Below are 16,991 nucleotides of genomic sequence, written 5' to 3'. Positions count from 1 at the left end.
TCTGAATAGTTTTTCTTAGCTTTGTCACAGTCACATATTTCTTGCATCAAGTCATTCCCAGATATTTTTGTAGTGCACTGTTTGCTGGCATTACTCATCGACCAGCTTTGTACACTGTATTGGATTTTCTTAAAATAACTGCTGAGTTTACTTATATGCATATTCGCGGTGCTGCTCATGCACTAGCCTTATGGCTTTAAATATGTGGCAACCCTTAAAATCGTGTTTTTAGGTTGGAATGCCTGTTCATCTTATTCGTCATATTTGTTTGATCTGTAGATGAAGGCTGCCGCAGAGAATTCTGGGAAGTGTTTGCAGTATTTGGCACAGTCTGTTTCCGTGCTAAGAAAAGCTAAATATAAATCACAGATGCTGTTGCTCCTCTTGTAACTGCATAGATTTTAGTCTCATGGAGGTCATAGACTATTTATCATAGCTCCCAAGCCAGGTAGCTTCTGTAGTACATGCTTGAGTGTTTTAGATAAAGTTTTAAGGCTCGTACACAGTATAAGAAAATCTTTTGTTCTTTCCCCAAACTTTCATACGATTTTCATATAGTGTGTACACAACTTTCTGTAGCCGATTCTGACCTTCTGAACAAAAATTTCTGTAGGGATAAGTGCCAAAATCTTTCTCGTACAGGAACAGAATGAACAATTTTCACTTAGGCTCCATTCACACCTGGGTGTTTTTTTAGTGTTTTTCAGCTCCAAAAAAGTTCCAAAACGCCCAACAAGTAAAACCCCATTCATTTAAATGGCCCCTGTTCACATCTGAGCGTTTTGCAAAACGCCTGTAGCTGAAAAAAGTACATGAGCTTTTTTTTGGGCTGATTACCAGCGTTTTTGATGTCAATGCCTGCCTGAAAAAAACGCCTGAAAGTCGCGGTAAAATCGCGGTAAATGATCAGAAAAAATAAACAAAAATAGCCTTTGTTGACATGAATTTTTGTACAAATTTTCTTTCATTGGTTCCGATTTAGCTGTGAAATCACGAGAAAAATCAGACGATCTTTCACCCGATTTTCTTATACTGTGTACCCCACTTAACTCTGATGTCTTTGAGATGCTTTTGGAAATTTACGGTATATCGTATTGTGGATGATTTAATACAAAATGTGTGTGTACAGGAGCAAAGTTCAGTAAGTACCGGTTCACACTAGTGCAATGCCAGACATCGCATGTGATTCGCACCACATTTCTGGGAGATCACATGCGATGTCTGTGCGATGCGATTTCAGCCATACAAAATGTATGTCTGAAATCACATCGCATTTGCACCAAAATGGTGCAGGACCCTTTTTTGGTTCACACTGGAATCGGATCGCATGGGTGTTCCCACCTATGCGATCTGATTCCTGCCCCATTTCACAGTTCGCACTGCGATCTGCGAACCAATCTAGGGGTGTCATTAACTTTACATTGACACCCCCAGCGATTTGCAGATCTCAGTGTGAACCACTGTGCCATTCCAGTGCAATGCGGGAACCGGCACTGATTCGCAGGGTTTCCCGCATCGCACCTGTGTGAACCAGAACTAAAACCTGAATTATTTGTAAGTTCTATGACTTCATATGCAGGTTTAGCAATGGGATGCAGAATGCTGCGGTAATTCTTGGTTGATGAATGACAAGTGCTGAAAAACAGAATCATGCCCACTTCGGAGTCCTAACTCTTTCCCTATGAACAGAAAACCTGCTGTAAAATGTATACAGATAATGCCTTTTTTAAATATTTTTATGTTTTTATATTTTTTTTTGTTTATAATTTTATTTTTTTTATGTTTTTATTCTCTTGACATCGGTGCCTTGCTAAAACAAAATAGATTTCCCAGGCAGCAGGAAGAGTATCTGTACAGGTGCACTGCATCATGGGAGTGCTGTATGTGGTGGGCATGTTAGTTGCTTACTGGTAAATGTCTACACAGTCAGTTGAAGGCGAATTTGACCCCAGTAACAATTAGAGATTTAACTGAACGTTCTTAAATCATAACATTTTAAAACTAAATTTTACTAGTGTACAACTAACTAGAAATGGTGCATTTTGTACAGAACATTGAACAGGATGTCACTGGGAGCCATTTCTCCTTATGGAGAAATTAATTTTGCCTGGTTGTAAAATCAGGAAGAAACAAGGTACAAGGCATAAGGATCCTGCTTAGAGAATAAGAAAGGGTAGAAAAATACACTTTGAAGCTCAATTCCAGGAAAATGTAAAAAAAAACACCCTTGCATTTGGGGCCAACCACCCTGGTTAAATGCTCATTTATTTTAAGAGCAGAGGATTAAGGAGTAAATGCCTTATTCTTCACTCAAGCAGGTGCCCTAGAGCTGCAGCCGGTCCCCCAGAGCATGCTCTGTATGCTGCTACCACATACGGTTGCATTCCAGCCTCCTTAGGGTAACCATACAGGGTAAATGTCACTGTAACATATGTGATGGCTATGCCCCAGACCTGAGCTGTGTAAGGTAAGCGATAGAACATCCTTCCACATGGATACACTTTGATTTGAGAAACCATGCTTTCCACACCGTCGCAACAACAGCGGGTGTTCTGCCCTTATCTGGTAGGCCACAGATGTAGCTCCTTGTAGTCTGGTGCATCTTCTCGACCACCCCTGCTGGGAGTGTTTACACCTCCCATTTTGGAAGACAACTCTTCAGTTACCAACATGATTCTCTGGTCTTTGATATCGCCAATCTTACATCACATACCTTATTCCACAGGTTGAAACGCGTCGGAGTCGCACATTTTTACGTGATGATCTGTATTATGCGATTGTCATTTACCCTTGCAATATCATGTTACTTTGTTTGTAACCAGAGCTCATAATTCACTAACCTTCCCTTTCAGGATTTTTACCATGTGTTTTTTATTATTTTTTTCTACTCCTCAATAAAGGAATTTTTTATACAAAACTGTTGTTCTACATACTCTGTATAATTCTACACCATTTTTTTGCTGCCAAAAAACCCCTGGGGGTTTGTACTTTTGTACTCTCGTTCTTCTAGTTCATATTTGGGGTGTGCAGCATCTCCATTATATGTTTTGTGTCTCTTTGGTAAGTGATAGAACATCTTCCCTAGACATAATGAGCATTTAACCGTTGCAGTGTGAGGGAGCCTTAAGTTGGGCTTAACCACTTCTGCCCCTGGGAAGATTTACCCCTCTTTGTGACCAGGCCATTTTTTACGATACGGCAATGCTTTACTTTAACTGACATTTGCGCAGTCGTGCGAACCTGTACCCAAATAAAATTTGTCCTTTTTTATTTGTTCACCTTTTTTGTGTGTTATTTTTTTTTGCGCTATAAACCAAAACAGATCAACAATTTTGAAAAAAAATATATAATTATAAAATAAATATAAAATATTTATTTTTTTTTTTACTTTTCTGCTATAAAATCTATCCAATAAAAAAAAAAATCAAATTTCTTCATAAGCTTAAGCCAATATTTATTCTGCTACATATTTTTGGAAAATAAACTCCCAATAAGGGTATTTTGATTAGTTTGCGCAGAAGTTATAGTGTCTACAAACTATGGGATATTTTTATGGAATATTTATTTTATTAGTAATGGCAGCGATCCGCATCTTATAGCTGTACTGTGATATTGCGGTAGACAGTCGGGACACTGACGCTTTTTGGGGACCAGTGACATCAATAAAAAGTGATCAGTGCTAAAAAATATGCACTGTCACTGTACTAATGACATTGGCTGGGAAGGGGTTAACATCAGGGGCGATCATATTTTTAAATTTGTTCCTAGCCTGTGCTTTACTAAACTCTGGGAGGTGCTTGTACCTGCTGAGATTCGAACCCTATATGAGCAGCCTGAATGCACCTAAGTTAACCAACTGGAGTACAATCAAGCTGTCGGATTTTACAAGCAATTATTGCTAGCGGCTTTTAAAGCTGCTAGCAGTAATCACTATGTTCTCCCATTTGAGACAGCTCCCCCTGCCGGGAGAAAATAATGGCTCCACAGTAGAGATTCCCCTATCAACACTGACTACACTGTTGATGGGGGAATCGAGCAATTTTTTGAAAATTTTTTTTTTTCCTCTTTCCTGCAACCTGTGGTTGCTTGAAAGAAAATCGCTCCATCTTTGGACAGCTTGAAGTGATTGTAAACGATCACCTTGTTAAACAACCCATTTAGTTTAAAATGGAAATGAAAGGCTTTTGTATAGATGTCCAAAAAAGGACAGATCTTCCCAGTAAAAGGCTCTGTAGGGAGGGCGTGTCAGGACAAGTCTAATCATTGGAGGAGAGTAAATGGAGTTCCCTGCATAAAAAATTGACCAATGGTCTGCAGTCTCCTGCTTAGTGTGGTCCTTTTTTATTGAAAAGCAGGGGGACAGGTAGGAACACCCAAGAATTTCACACAAAGGAATCAATACAAACAGAACAGGATACTTTCTCATACGTGGACCTGATACAGCAGGCGCATATCAGGAATATGAAGTGTTGGGGTAACAAACGCTTTTAGTTCCCGTTCACACTGAGGCGACCTGGTCACCTCACAGGTCGCCGTAGGTCGCCTTCCATAGGGAAGCTGCGGACCCGTTCTAATAGGAGCGACACAAGTCGCTCCGACTTAGAAAAAGGGTCCGGAGCTTCTTTGGGGCGACCGCCATAGACTTCAGTGTTATGAAGTCCGTGGCGGCCGCTCCGAGGTCGTGGCGCGCTGCTCGCACCGCGACCTCGGAGGTCGCCTCCCGAAGTCGGATCGCCCCTATGTGAACGGGGCCTAAATGTGTTTTTTGTTTTTGGGATGAGACATAGCATGTCTCTTCTCCAGTATAGAGCTTCCTGCTCATTTACAAGTTAAGATTTATTTCTTTATTAACCCCTTGGAGCCTAAGCCTTTTTCTTATATATGTTGCTTACAATTTAAAATCAGTATTTTTTGCTAGAAAATTACTTAGAACCCCCAAACATTATATATATTCTCTTTTGTTCATCGATGGACACAGCACTCCAAAAATCATAACTAGTGGGTTATATTGCCTGAGTCTGGTGAGGGTCCCAGGGCAGAGGATGCAGCAGAGACCCCTGGGGGGTCTCCCCCGCTTTCCCCACTTTGTAAGGGTTCTGGGATAGTGTGTCCTGCCCTGGTAGTCTGGAGGGGTTCTAGTGTAGGAGACCCCCTAGGTGCATGCCCTGCTGTTTGCAGTGTGGGTATAGTGCAGGGGGGTCCCAGTGCAGAGACCGGTGCAGAGTGCACAGCAGTGTCTCCCCTAAACGTGTGTCCTAGCTTCAGGGGGGGGTGCAGGAGAGATCCTGGCAGCATGCTTCAGTGTTTGTAGCTGATGGCGGCCCTTTTCCCTTAGTCTGGCTGGTCTCGGGTTGGCGGCCATGTTTGTGTAGTAGGATGATGTCACAGGGGCCATTTTCCCTTCGTCTGGGAGATGCTGGAAACAACTGAAGCTTCGTGGGCATGCCGAAGCTCTTTCTCAGTTTCCTCTTCCTGTGCCCGGGACATATGAACAGGGATAGCGTCCATGATGATGCTGGGTGAGAATTCTTGGTGCTCTTCCGCCGGTCAGTAGGTTGTCTTTGGGGGTCCCTGTTATCTTTCTCTGCTGATGGGTACCCTGAGCCTTGAGAGGGATCCTTTTAGTGGTGCCAAAAGATTGTTTTTTTTCTGCAAAGTCTTCCTTTCCTTATGAAGCCTCAGGGTCGCATCTCCCCCCCCCCCCCCCCCGACCCCTCATGGAGGTGGCAGGTCCCTCGGAACCCCAGCTTCCCATGGGTGCACTGACAGCTGTCCTGCAGTCCTTAGTGTCTCAGGTGGAAGTGGCGTGTGGGGGTGTTTTCTACTTGGGCGCTGAGTACTTCTTGGGCCTTCCATCATCAGGCTTCACTATCGCAAGTTTGCAAGGCAGTAACTTGGTTGTCAGTGCATACCTTCTTGAAATCCTCATTTTCCTTTTGGCACTGCTTTTGGATGTCCCACTAGTTATGATTTATGGAGCGCTGTGTCCGTCGATGAACGAAAGAGAAAATCAGATTTTTGTACTTACCGTAAAATCGACGCACACAGCACCCCCACCCCTCTATGGAGTTCTGATACTTCTAATACTGCTTGCTGCTAAATTGATTACAGAGAGTGGGGTTATATACCAGCTGAGGACGGCCCATGGACGTAGCCAGGTGTTTTTTTTGTTCTGCCTAGTCCTACTCCTGGGGGAGGCAATTTAACCCACTAGTTATGATTTATGGAGCGCTGTGTCCGTTGATGAACTCCAAGAAATTGATTTTACGGTAAGTACAAAAATCCCATTAGCAGAGAATAAAATGGCTATCTTTGCAATATTTTATGTCTCACGGTATTTGGGCAACAGTCTTTTTTATATGCAATTTCTTGGGAAGAAATGCACTTTTATTAATAAAAAACCAGTAAAGTTAGCCTGATTTTTTCTTTTTTTTTTTTTTTTTTGTATAGTGTGAAAGGCGACGCATTAAAAAATGTTAATGGTTACCTGTTTAGAGTTAGAGAAGGTCTTGTGCTAGAATTAGTGCTCTTGCTCTAATGATCATGGCGATACCTCACATGTGTGGTTAGAACACCGTTTACATACGCAGGTGCCACTTCAAAAGCGTTCTCTTTTCCGTGCGAGCACGGAAGGACGGGGCACTTGAAATTATTTATTTATTTTTTTAATAATTTTATTTTTTTTATTTTTACACTGTCCATTTAAAAAAAAAAATTTTTTGATCACTTTTATTGCTGTCACAAGGAATGTAAACATCCCTTTTGACTGTAATAGGTAGTGACAGGTACTCTTTATGCAGGGATCTGGGGTCTAAAAGACCCCAAATCCCTCCTCTGCACTTAAAAGCATTCAAAACGCCAAGTTTGGCTGTTTTGAATGCTGCCATTTTTTTTATTTTATATCTGGCGCCTTTAAGGCTTTAGTACCCAGAAATGATGTTATGACATCACTTTTGAGTTTTTACATCGGAGACCCAATCGGAGCCGAATCCGGCTGGTTGCTCGGGTCCCCCGGTGGGACGTCCCCTTGTTATGACAGCTAAGCGGCTGCTTAACCGCATCAGTTGTCATTACAAGAAAGCCGACCGTCGGCTCTAAACAGTACTGGTGTGATGCCTCTAGTTTTTTGGGTTCCGTCAGCATGAAGGGGTTAAAAACATATGGACAGGGGTTTTGAACAAGGTAAGGAGGCATAGTTATAAAAATATTAAAATCCTTATGACAGCTTTTGTTTTTAAAAAAAAGGAACCATTATATACAGAACTACATTTATTTGTGGTATATAAATGCTTCAGGAAGAAGCCGTTTTATCTCTTTCCCTAAAAATAAAAATCTCTCTACATGATGATGTAACCAAACCACAATATAAATTAAGAGCTGTGGGTATTGGCTAGCAGCCATTATCCTATACTGTATTTTTAGCATTATTCCCTCCAATAAATCCAGTGCGTTTCCTTAGGTTTCTTCATTTCCTGATAGTGTATTCTGTATGTGTTTTGTGTAAGACCAGACCTATTACCAGTCTGGTCTTTATCATTTAGTAGAGTTGCTATTCTAGAGGCCTTGGAAGGCCGTCTTCCAACAACGTTTATGCGACTACTATCATTTTAGATCTGCTTTTTATTCTGGCTGAAGTTTAAAGTGTAAGTCCAGACAAAAACTAACTCTAAACCTGCTCTCTGCCACAATCTAAACCTAATTTATCTCTGTAAAGCAAAAATCGCTGTACTTGCCTATTCTGCAGCCAATCCGGTCCATTTTCCAGTGGCTGAAGCTGTGTGCACGAGAGGACCGACAACGTCTGTGAAATAGCTGGGAAGTGACCTCACCTATTGACTTACTATTGGGCTTCTGTTGTCTGCTGCCTCTCCTGCACCCGCCTTCACACTGAAGCTGCCGCAGACAGCTGATGCTAGGACCAGACCGGATTGGCTGCATAATAGGTAAGTATAGCGATTTGTGCTTTACAGGGTTAGATAGATTTGATTTAGAATGTGGCAGAGAGCAGGTTTTGCCTAAACTTCGACTAAATTTGAGGCACACATGATCACACATATTTAAAGCCTTCATTTATTTATTTATTTTCATTTTTTAATTGGCGAAAGGGACAGTGCTTATATTCATTGAGAAGCGCCACTTGTGCTGGTGGGTGCTGTCTTGAAATCCTAAGTCCACTGACTCTCCCAGGACTTCCACAGTGGTAATGTTCTGGTGCGTAATATGTGAAAAAAAGTGTATCCCAAGCTATCACTGCTTTTCAAAATTCAACAGTAAGGAAATGTATTTTCTCCACAAAAGGTGGATCCTTTTGAGCAGGACCCTACACTAAACCCCCCCCCCCCCCAAACATTTTTTATTTATATATATATATATATATATATATATATATATATATATATATATATATATATATATATATATATACGCACACACACAGCAAAGGGACATCCCAATCTAGCAGCTGTAAACACACCCCTACACTTGTATGCGCTCAGCCTCGCCCCACCCCTGTATGCGCTCAGCCCCCCCCCCCCCAAACACCCCTGCACACGCTCCTGAACCCCCCCCCCCCCAAGCCCCGCTGCGTGCCAACCATAGCAAGTAATTTGCTTTGGGGGACACTCGTGCGGGCCCACTACCAATCCGGCTCTGTGTCCCCCCACCCGCTCCCTTCTCACGTGACCACCATTCAAGCTTATGGTCTCAAGGATCAAGTTCCACCCTTTCCTGTCCAGGTGCATTCTTCTAGGTCTGTGTGTGCTGCTCAGGCAACTTTTTATCAGATTTACAAGGCTGCTACCTAGTCTTCGGTTCATACACGTTTTTGAAGTTCCGTCAGGTGGATGTTTTGGCCTCATCTGATACCAGGTTCGGGCGTAAGTTGCTTCAGGCCTCTTTGAGCTGCAGGCGGCCCAAGTCGTGCTGTTTTTTTCTTTGGACCGGTTAACTCTTGTGTGCTGTGTTCCATTCTTTAGGTACATTGCTTTTTAACATCCTAAAAGTTAAAGGCTTCATGCGTCCCCAAATGGGCGCCAAAAAAGGGATTTTACCGTTAGTACAGAATCCTATTTTCTCTTTCGTTCATTGACAGACACAGCTCAAGAATCTTCTTGACCATTGGGTTATGCTGCCCCCTACAGGAGTAGGACACTAGGCAGGAAAAAACTGCTATAACCCTATAAACCTGCTATAAGCCTAGGCTTATACCACTTCCTGCTATAAGCCTAGGCTTATACCACTTCCTGCTATAAGCCTAGGCTTATACCACTTCCTGCTATAAGCCTAGGCTTATACCACTTCCTGCTATAAGCCTAGGCTTATACCACTTCCTGCTATAAGCCTAGGCTTATAGCACTTCCTGCTATAAGCCTAGTCAGGAATAAGGCCCTAGTTCCTTGCTGGGATCTTTGGTCTTAGCATTTTTTCTTTTTTAAATGGATTTTTTTCTCTTATTTTCTATTCCTGTGAGAACTACAATCAACTGCTGGACTGGTCGAAGGACTGGATATTCTAGATCCTTAAGGTCTCCCCAGTCCAGCCAGCGAGCACGACCTGACCTCAGCTCCGCGCTAGTTCAGCCGCGACATAGCCCCACTGATCAAGGGCTGGCCAGCGAGTAAACTTCTTGCGAGGACTCACAGATCTGGTCATGACCTGAGTCGCAGCATGCCTCCGACCCGCAGCACCCCCATTCTGATGGTGCAGTGGTCTGCCTGGAGTGGGGCCCACTTGGTTTCCATGGTGTGGTAAGTTCCCCCCTTTCCCTGATGGCCTTTTGGGGTGGACGTGGGACAGTCAGACCCTAGGGCTCCCCTCTATCCCGCATAGCGTCCCCCCTTATTTATTGGGGTCCACCCCCATTTACCCACACCTAGCTTCCCCCCCCCCACCTCCAGGGTTGGCATGTTGTGTAATGTCTGTTTGGGGGTGTCCAGCGGGTGATGGGGGGGGGGTGGGGGGACTGGCTGCTAACGCGCGTTTTTTGGGGGGTATGGTCCTGGTGGGGGCTCCTGCCAGGGCCCCTCCTTACTGCCCATCCATTTCTGGGGGGGGGGGGTCCTGGAAGCCGCGCGGGCCTGACATTTTGTCGTGGATGGCTGCTGTATATGTCGGTGGCCATGTTTGTGTAGTCCGGCGGCCATTCTCTTGTAGTTTTACGTTGATATAAAGTGGCGGCCATGGTTTTGGAGCCTATGGAACGGGAAGGGTCGTCTGGCAGGGGGCCTCTAGTGTTACTTCCTGGATTTCCTCCTTCTCTCTGATCGCCACACGGCTTGCAGCTTGGCGCTCTGCTCTGTGCCTGAGTCAGGGGTGGTGTGTCCCTGGGTGTACGCACAGCTCCCGGTTTCTGCTGTAGCAGCAACTTTGTGTGCTGGGACTTGTGGTGCCCCTTGTACAGCGTTTAGGTTACAGTGGAGTTAACTGTAACCATGGAGTCCCTGGAGCATGTTTCACCACCTGACCCCCTCTCAAAGGTTGCAGGGCCCTCTTGGTTCCAGTCCGTTCTGTCTGCTATGACGGCGGTCCTAGAGTCATTAGTGTCCAAGGTAGATATGGTCCTGCAAAACAGGACGGGCAAAAAGCTCCCTCTGCCTTTACCTGCTTCCTCTGTCTCCTCAAATTCTGAGGTTGATGTGGCCACCGTGGGTGCTTGTGTTCCTACTGGGTCTGCGTCCATGCACCCCGAGTGCTCTCATAGTGAGGATGATTCCTCTTCCACTATGGCTGTGCACAAAAGGGGGCTAGTGGATGCACTGATTGTATCAGTGCGGGAAACTTTTAAACTGGAGGATGCTGCTGCTGCTACGTCGGAGACCTGGTACATTTCGGTACCCGCAGATCCTCAAAGGCGACAGAGGTATTCCCCTTTCCCTCCTATTTTGACAAAATTGTTGTGAGTTAGTGGGGTTTCCCTAAATGCACCGTCGGGGTGCCAAAGTGTTTCGCTGGGAGATATCCCTTTGAAGAGTCCCTGTTGAAAAAGCTGACTGTACCACCTTTGGTGGATTCTCAGGTTTTGAGGTTAAATAAAGCCACCCTTCTCCCAGGGGAAGACTCTCCATCTTTTAAAGACCCTTTTGACAAGAGGGCTGAATCTCTGGTCCGACATCTTTTTACCATGGCCGGTTCCATCCTTAGACCAGTGTTTACCATAACTTTGGTTTCCCAGACTTTACCGGTTTTGCGCCAGGATTTGGAAGGGGAACAGATTTCCCCTAACCTCGCAGAGCTGGCAGGCCAGTTGGTCCAGGGGTTACAGTTCATCTGTGATGCCTCTCTGGATGCGGCTCCCTTAGTCTGCAGGGTATCTAACAGCGGTGATCCTTAAGCGCATGATATGGCTCAAGTACTGGTCTGCGGACCAGGCTTCCAAGAAGGTCCTGTCGGCTCTCCCCTTTTGTAGGTGATCGCCGTTTCGGAGCTTCCATGGATTATATCATTAAGGGTCTTACAGGGGGGAAGAGTACTCTTCTCCCACAGGCTACCAGGAGCAAGGATTCTCATCGCAAACGTGGGCCTTTCTTCTCTGCTTACATGCAGCCTTTTCGTTCCTCAAGGGATCAAAATGCGTTTGAACCCTCTCCGGATCTTCCAAGAGGCCCTGGTCTGGTAAGCCAAGAGTGGGTCTCTCCAGACCCGAAGCCCAGCCCTCTTCTGCCTGAATGGGCGCCCTCATCCGTATCTGGGGTGGGGGAAGTCTTTGCTTCTTTCCGGACCTGTGGACCTCCTTGATTCAAGACAGGTGGTCCACAAGCTGATTCAGTCCGGTTACAAGATCGAGTTTCGGTCTTCGCCTCCGGCAAAGTTCTTTCCTTCCAACCTGTTTGTCCCCAGATCGCCTGCGAGGTCACCTCGGGGCAGTGCAAGATTTGCTCCTTCAAGAGGTCATTGTACCGATTCCGGAATCGGAACGCTTTCAGGGGTTTTATTCAAACCTATTTACTGTTCCTAGGAAGGAAGGCAAAGTTTGTCCAAACCTGGACCTCAAGGCCTTGAACTGCTTTGTGCGGGCACAAAAATTCTGGGTGGAGTCCAGTGGCACGGTAATGGCATCCCTTCATCAAGGGGATCTTCTGGCCTCTATTGATATCAAGGACACTTACCTTCATACTCCAATATATGTCGGGCACCAGCGTTTTCTTCGCTATGCCGTGGGTGAGCCTCTGCTCCTTGGGTGTTCACAAAACTTTTGGCCCCGGTGTTAGTGTTGCTGCGGCAGTGGGGAATTGCGGTACTGGGGTACCTGGACGATCTCCAACTGAATTAACAGACAACCTAGACATTACTGTGCGAACCTTGCAAGTGTTCGGATGGAAACTGAGTTTCCAAAAATCTGCTTTGTTTCCGTGCACCAAGCTGGGCTAACTGGGACTGACCCTGGACTCAGCCTTAGCCCCGGGTGTTTCTTCCGGGGGAAAAAACTCCAGAAGTTGCAGGATGCGATTCGGCTCCTGTTGTCCAACTGGCGGTCATCTCTCAGGACTTGTATGCAAGTGCTGGGTCTGATGGTCTCCCCCCTTCGAGGCGGTTACGTTTGTACAGTTACACACGAGACCTCTGCCCAAATGGAAAAAGGATCCACTATCTTTAGACAATGGGATCCTGTTGAGCCAGGGTACGAGAGGGTCCCTGATCTGGTGGCTTTGTTCTCCGGCTCTTCAACAGGGAAGTACAGGGACAAACAAGTCCTTTCTTCCTCTGTATTGGACGGTGGTCACCACGGACACCGGCCTGTCCGGTTAGGGGAGGCGCCTTGGGCACAGATTGTGCTCAGCGGGTTTGGAATCCTGGAAATTTTGGGCGATCAGGCTTTGTCTTGCCCATTGGACAGATCATCTGCAGGGGCACCCGGTAAGAATATAATCGGACAGTGCCACAGCTGTGGCATATGTCAATCACCAAGGGGGCACAAAAAGTGTCCTAGCGGCTCGGGAAGTAGCCGGCATTCTAAGGAGGGGGCACGTTTCGTTCCAGCTCTTTCTCTGCTGTGCATATTCCAGGGGTGGAAAATTGTCAGGCATTGTATCAGGGAGAATTGTCTCTTCACCCGGAGGTGTTTCATCAACTATCTCTGGTGGGGAACTCCCGATGTGTACATGTTGGCTTCTTGCCTCAACAGGAAGGTACAGAGGTTCGTAGCAAGGTCTTGGGATCCTCTGGTCAATGCCACAGATGCTCTGGTTTCCCCTTGGGGCCAGTACCGTCTGATATACGCATTTTCCCCCTCTAAAACCTCTGCCGAGACTTCTGCAAAGAATCGGGGCAGAAGGGATTCCTGTTATCCTAGAGGCCCCAGACTGGCCTTGCCGGTCTTGGTACTCAGATCTGGTACGGCTGGTTGTCGACGTCCCTTGGAGACTACCTCTCAGAGAAGATCTTCTGGCTCAAGGGCTAATCTTCCATCCTGCTTTACAGTCACTGGCTTTAACGGCTTGGCTATTGAAAGCCAGATGCTGAAGGATAGAAGGTTGTTGGAATCAGTGATTCCCACGCTGTTAAAAGCTAGACATTCTACTTCTATAAAGATTTATCGAGTCTGGAGGACGTACATTGCTTGGTGTGAGTCTCTTTTTCGGTGACTCGAATCTTGGAGTTTCTCCAAAAAGGTGTAGATCAGTGTTTGGCCTTGGGAACCATCAAGGGCCATGTTTCTTTCAACACCCATTGGCTATGCATTCCTTGGTTCACACCTTTTGTTCAGGGGGTCCTCCACTTGGCTTTCCCAGTGAGGTCTCTGTTGCCTCCGTGGGACCTCAATTTGGCGCTGTCGGTTCTTCAGAAACCGCATTTTGAAGATATTTGTGAGCTTTCTTGGCCTAATTTGACACAGGTAGCCTTCTTGGGGTCTATTACTTCTGCATGCAGGGTGTCTTGAGTTACCTGCGTTGTCTTGTCCCTCACCTTTATTTGGTGTTTCACTGAGACAAAGTGGTGCTTCGTCCCTGCCAGTCATTCCTTCTTAAGGTCGTTTCTGGTTTCCATTTAAATGAAGATATTGTGTTGCCTTCCTTGTGTCCTAAGCCTAAACACCCTATAGAGATTGCCTTGCACTCTTTGGATGTGGTTCGGGCAATCAGGGTGTACCTGGCGGCGACTGAGTTGTTTCAGAAATTGGACTCACTATTTGTCCTTATGGATGGACCTCGTAAAGGGCTGGCCACGTCTGCTGTGACCATTTCCAGATGGATCAGCCAGGTAGTGCAGGCCTATTCCATTAAGGGTCAGAACCCTCCTTCCCCTGTTAAGCGCATTCTACGAGGGTGCTTAGTGCCTCTTGTGCCTTCCGTCATCAGGCGTCAGTGGTACAGGTTTGGAAGGCAGTTACTTGTTCGTCAGTGCACACTTTTACAAAGCTGCAAGGTTTTACAGGCTTCTGTTGAGAGGACTAGTCCTCTTTGAGGGTGTATTTTTCAGCTGAGCTCCAGTTGTTTCTGGTTGAGCTCTTGTTGCCTGGTTGGCTAGGTTTAGCCTTTTGGGAATTTTTTCTGCTGAGTTTTTCCCACCCTCATGTTTGACACTGCTTTGGGACGTCCCAATGGTCAAGAAGATTCTGGAGCTGTGTCCGTCAATGAACGAAAGAGAAAATGGGATTTTTGTCTTACCGTAAAATACTTTTCTCTGATCATTTACTGGCACAGCGCCCACCCTTCTGTTGAGTTGGGTTATATTTCTTCTGACACTGCTTGCAACAAAACTGAGTGCTTATAGTAGGAAGTGGGAGTATATCCCCTGCAACTGCCCCATAGGCGTGTTAAAGTTTTTTCCTGCCTATTGTCCTACTTCTGTAGGGGGCAGCATAACCCAATGGTCAAGAAGATTCTGGAGCTGTGTCCGACAATGAACATCAGAGAAAAGGATTTTACGGTAAGACAAATATCCCATTTTTCTTTCTAAGCACAAGTTTAATTATCAAGGTTTGTGACAGGTTTTCCGAAGCCTAGCTTCTGGGGAAAAAAAGATGTTTCTCTGTTATGCTTAACACTTGGCACACAAGAAGGTTGGATTATATATTTTACCTGCTAACTGTTTAAATCTAGATATGCAATACAAATAAAGATTTTTTTTTTTTAAAGATCTGTCACGGAACAGGCTGTCCGAGATTCCTGCTGAGATCTGCCATTATGTTTCCCTGGAAAGTCTAAATCTTTACCAAAACTGTATCCGCTATGTGCCAGAAGCTACTCTTAACCTGCAAGCCCTCACCTTCCTTAATCTCAGGTATCTGTTTATCTGCTACATTGTAATTAAAACTGGGTAACTTTATACTAAGAGCTCTTTGCCTTTCAGGGCCAAATTTGCCAGGTCCCGGTTATGTTGCGGACATTCTATTTGGTCTAGAGAGGCCGGAGTGCCACTGGCTTTGTGTGGAAGATTGTGGCTCAGCCATTTAATACATTAACACATTTGCATTGTTGGAGTAGTTCATTCTGGTTATTTTTGTTCATTCCTGTTCTGTTCTTAGTATTTAAAGCAGGTGCACAATTTGAGTAAATTGATTTTAATTATCCTTTTTGCTGTGTTTTTTGCTTTTCTCCTACAAGTCGAAACCAACTTACTTCACTTCCAGGGCACATCTGCAGTCTACCTCTGAAAGTTCTTGTAGCAAGTAACAACAAGTTGGACTCCTTGCCAGAGGAGATTGGTCTTCTGAGACACCTGACAGAACTGGTATGATTTTGTTGATTATTTAATGGTATATGGCATATTAAAGCAGCATTAAATTCCAAAGTAAATATATATTATATTGCAGTTTGCCAATTCTTAGATGTGATGGCTGCATTTGTTTTCTTTTTTAGGCTTTCTTTCCTTTCTTTTTATCTGGCGATCCTGCCAATAGGTCAGTAGTTTTTTGAACAGAACAAGCTGTCATGTAAATGCAGTAGTTGGTGTGCCTACAATGGGTGCTTGCAAGGATCAGCCTTTATTTATTCATGGAAAACCTTTATCCCAAATGGAAAAAACTGTTGCTGTAACTGCAGTGTGAGCTGAAGTTTGGCTTCAGTTTGTTAGTCTATCTAAATCTGCTAGTTATTCTAACACTCCCCTCCCCAAGACTGACAATGCTGCTTTCCAAAGGTGCCCCCTGTGCTCCTTCATCTTGAGTGTAGGCACTATAATACAGTAAGTGTGTTACTGGTTGGATCACCATGTGAAAACCGAGGGGGAAAAAAGAAAACTAATGCAGCCACCACATCTAATGATTAAGCTGTAATATATTACATGTTTGGTTTTGGGTTGTAAAGGTGGAAGGTTTTTACCTTAATGCATTCTATGCAATAAGGTTAAAAAAAAACAAACCCTTCTATACTTACTTACCCAAGCCCATCCTTGATCCAGCACTGTGCCCAAGAGCAGTGGCCCTGCTTTATCACAGGTCAGAGAGTCAGCCATTGGCTCCTGCTGCTGTCAATCAATTCTTGTGACGAGGGAGCAGGGGGTAGGACTGAGCCTCCCTGTCTGTCTATAGACACTGACGGTGAAGCTCAGGATCGAACCCCCAGGTGTGCCACAATATAAAGCAGCTTTCTACGGTAGAACACTGAGAAGTGGAGGAGCCTGGAGCAATGGCGTGGGACCCCAGAAGAGGAAGATCGGGGCTGCTCTGTGTGCAAAACCATTGCACAGAGCAGGTAAGTATAACATGTTTGATATTTGTAAACCTATTTTTTTAAATCACTTTAAGGCCTGGTTCACACCTATGCATACTTCAGTGCATTTTAAATTTAGCAAAAATGCACTATAGTCCATTTAACATGGATTACTATGGATCATGGAAACTTTGGAAAGGACCAGGAACTTATTTTCCCACTGCAGGTTGCGTTTTGGTTCCATAGACTTCAATGGAAACACATCAAAAACAGTGCTTGCATTTTTGGTGCATTTTTGCTGGTTTCTCCTGCAGGACAACCAACACCTCCCAAAAATGCTAAACGCATCAAAACCGCATGCCGAACGCAAAACGCACTGTGGAAAAATGCATCGACTGCAAC

The 16,991-nt window shown here is 45.0% G+C and overlaps 1 protein-coding gene across 6 annotated transcripts in view; it reads left to right on the top strand.

The window, feature by feature from the left end:
• Nucleotides 1-16,991, top strand: part of LRCH3 (leucine rich repeats and calponin homology domain containing 3) — a 122,921-nt gene that overhangs the window by 38,105 nt on the left and 67,825 nt on the right. For all 6 annotated transcript variants that reach the window (XM_082251318.1, XM_082251317.1, XM_082251322.1 and 3 more), the window contains exons 2-3: nt 15,075-15,219; nt 15,543-15,669. In XM_082251318.1, coding sequence (XP_082107444.1) covers nt 15,075-15,219; nt 15,543-15,669 — 272 coding nt within the window. The remainder of the gene's footprint in view (nt 1-15,074; nt 15,220-15,542; nt 15,670-16,991) is intronic.

The sequence above is a fragment of the Pelophylax lessonae genome, assembly GCF_965119305.1.
Source record: "Pelophylax lessonae genome assembly, chromosome: 3".
Lineage (NCBI taxonomy): Eukaryota > Metazoa > Chordata > Amphibia > Anura > Ranidae > Pelophylax > Pelophylax lessonae.
Note: the sequence above shows the minus strand (reverse complement) of the source record. Positions and strands in the feature narration are given on the sequence as shown.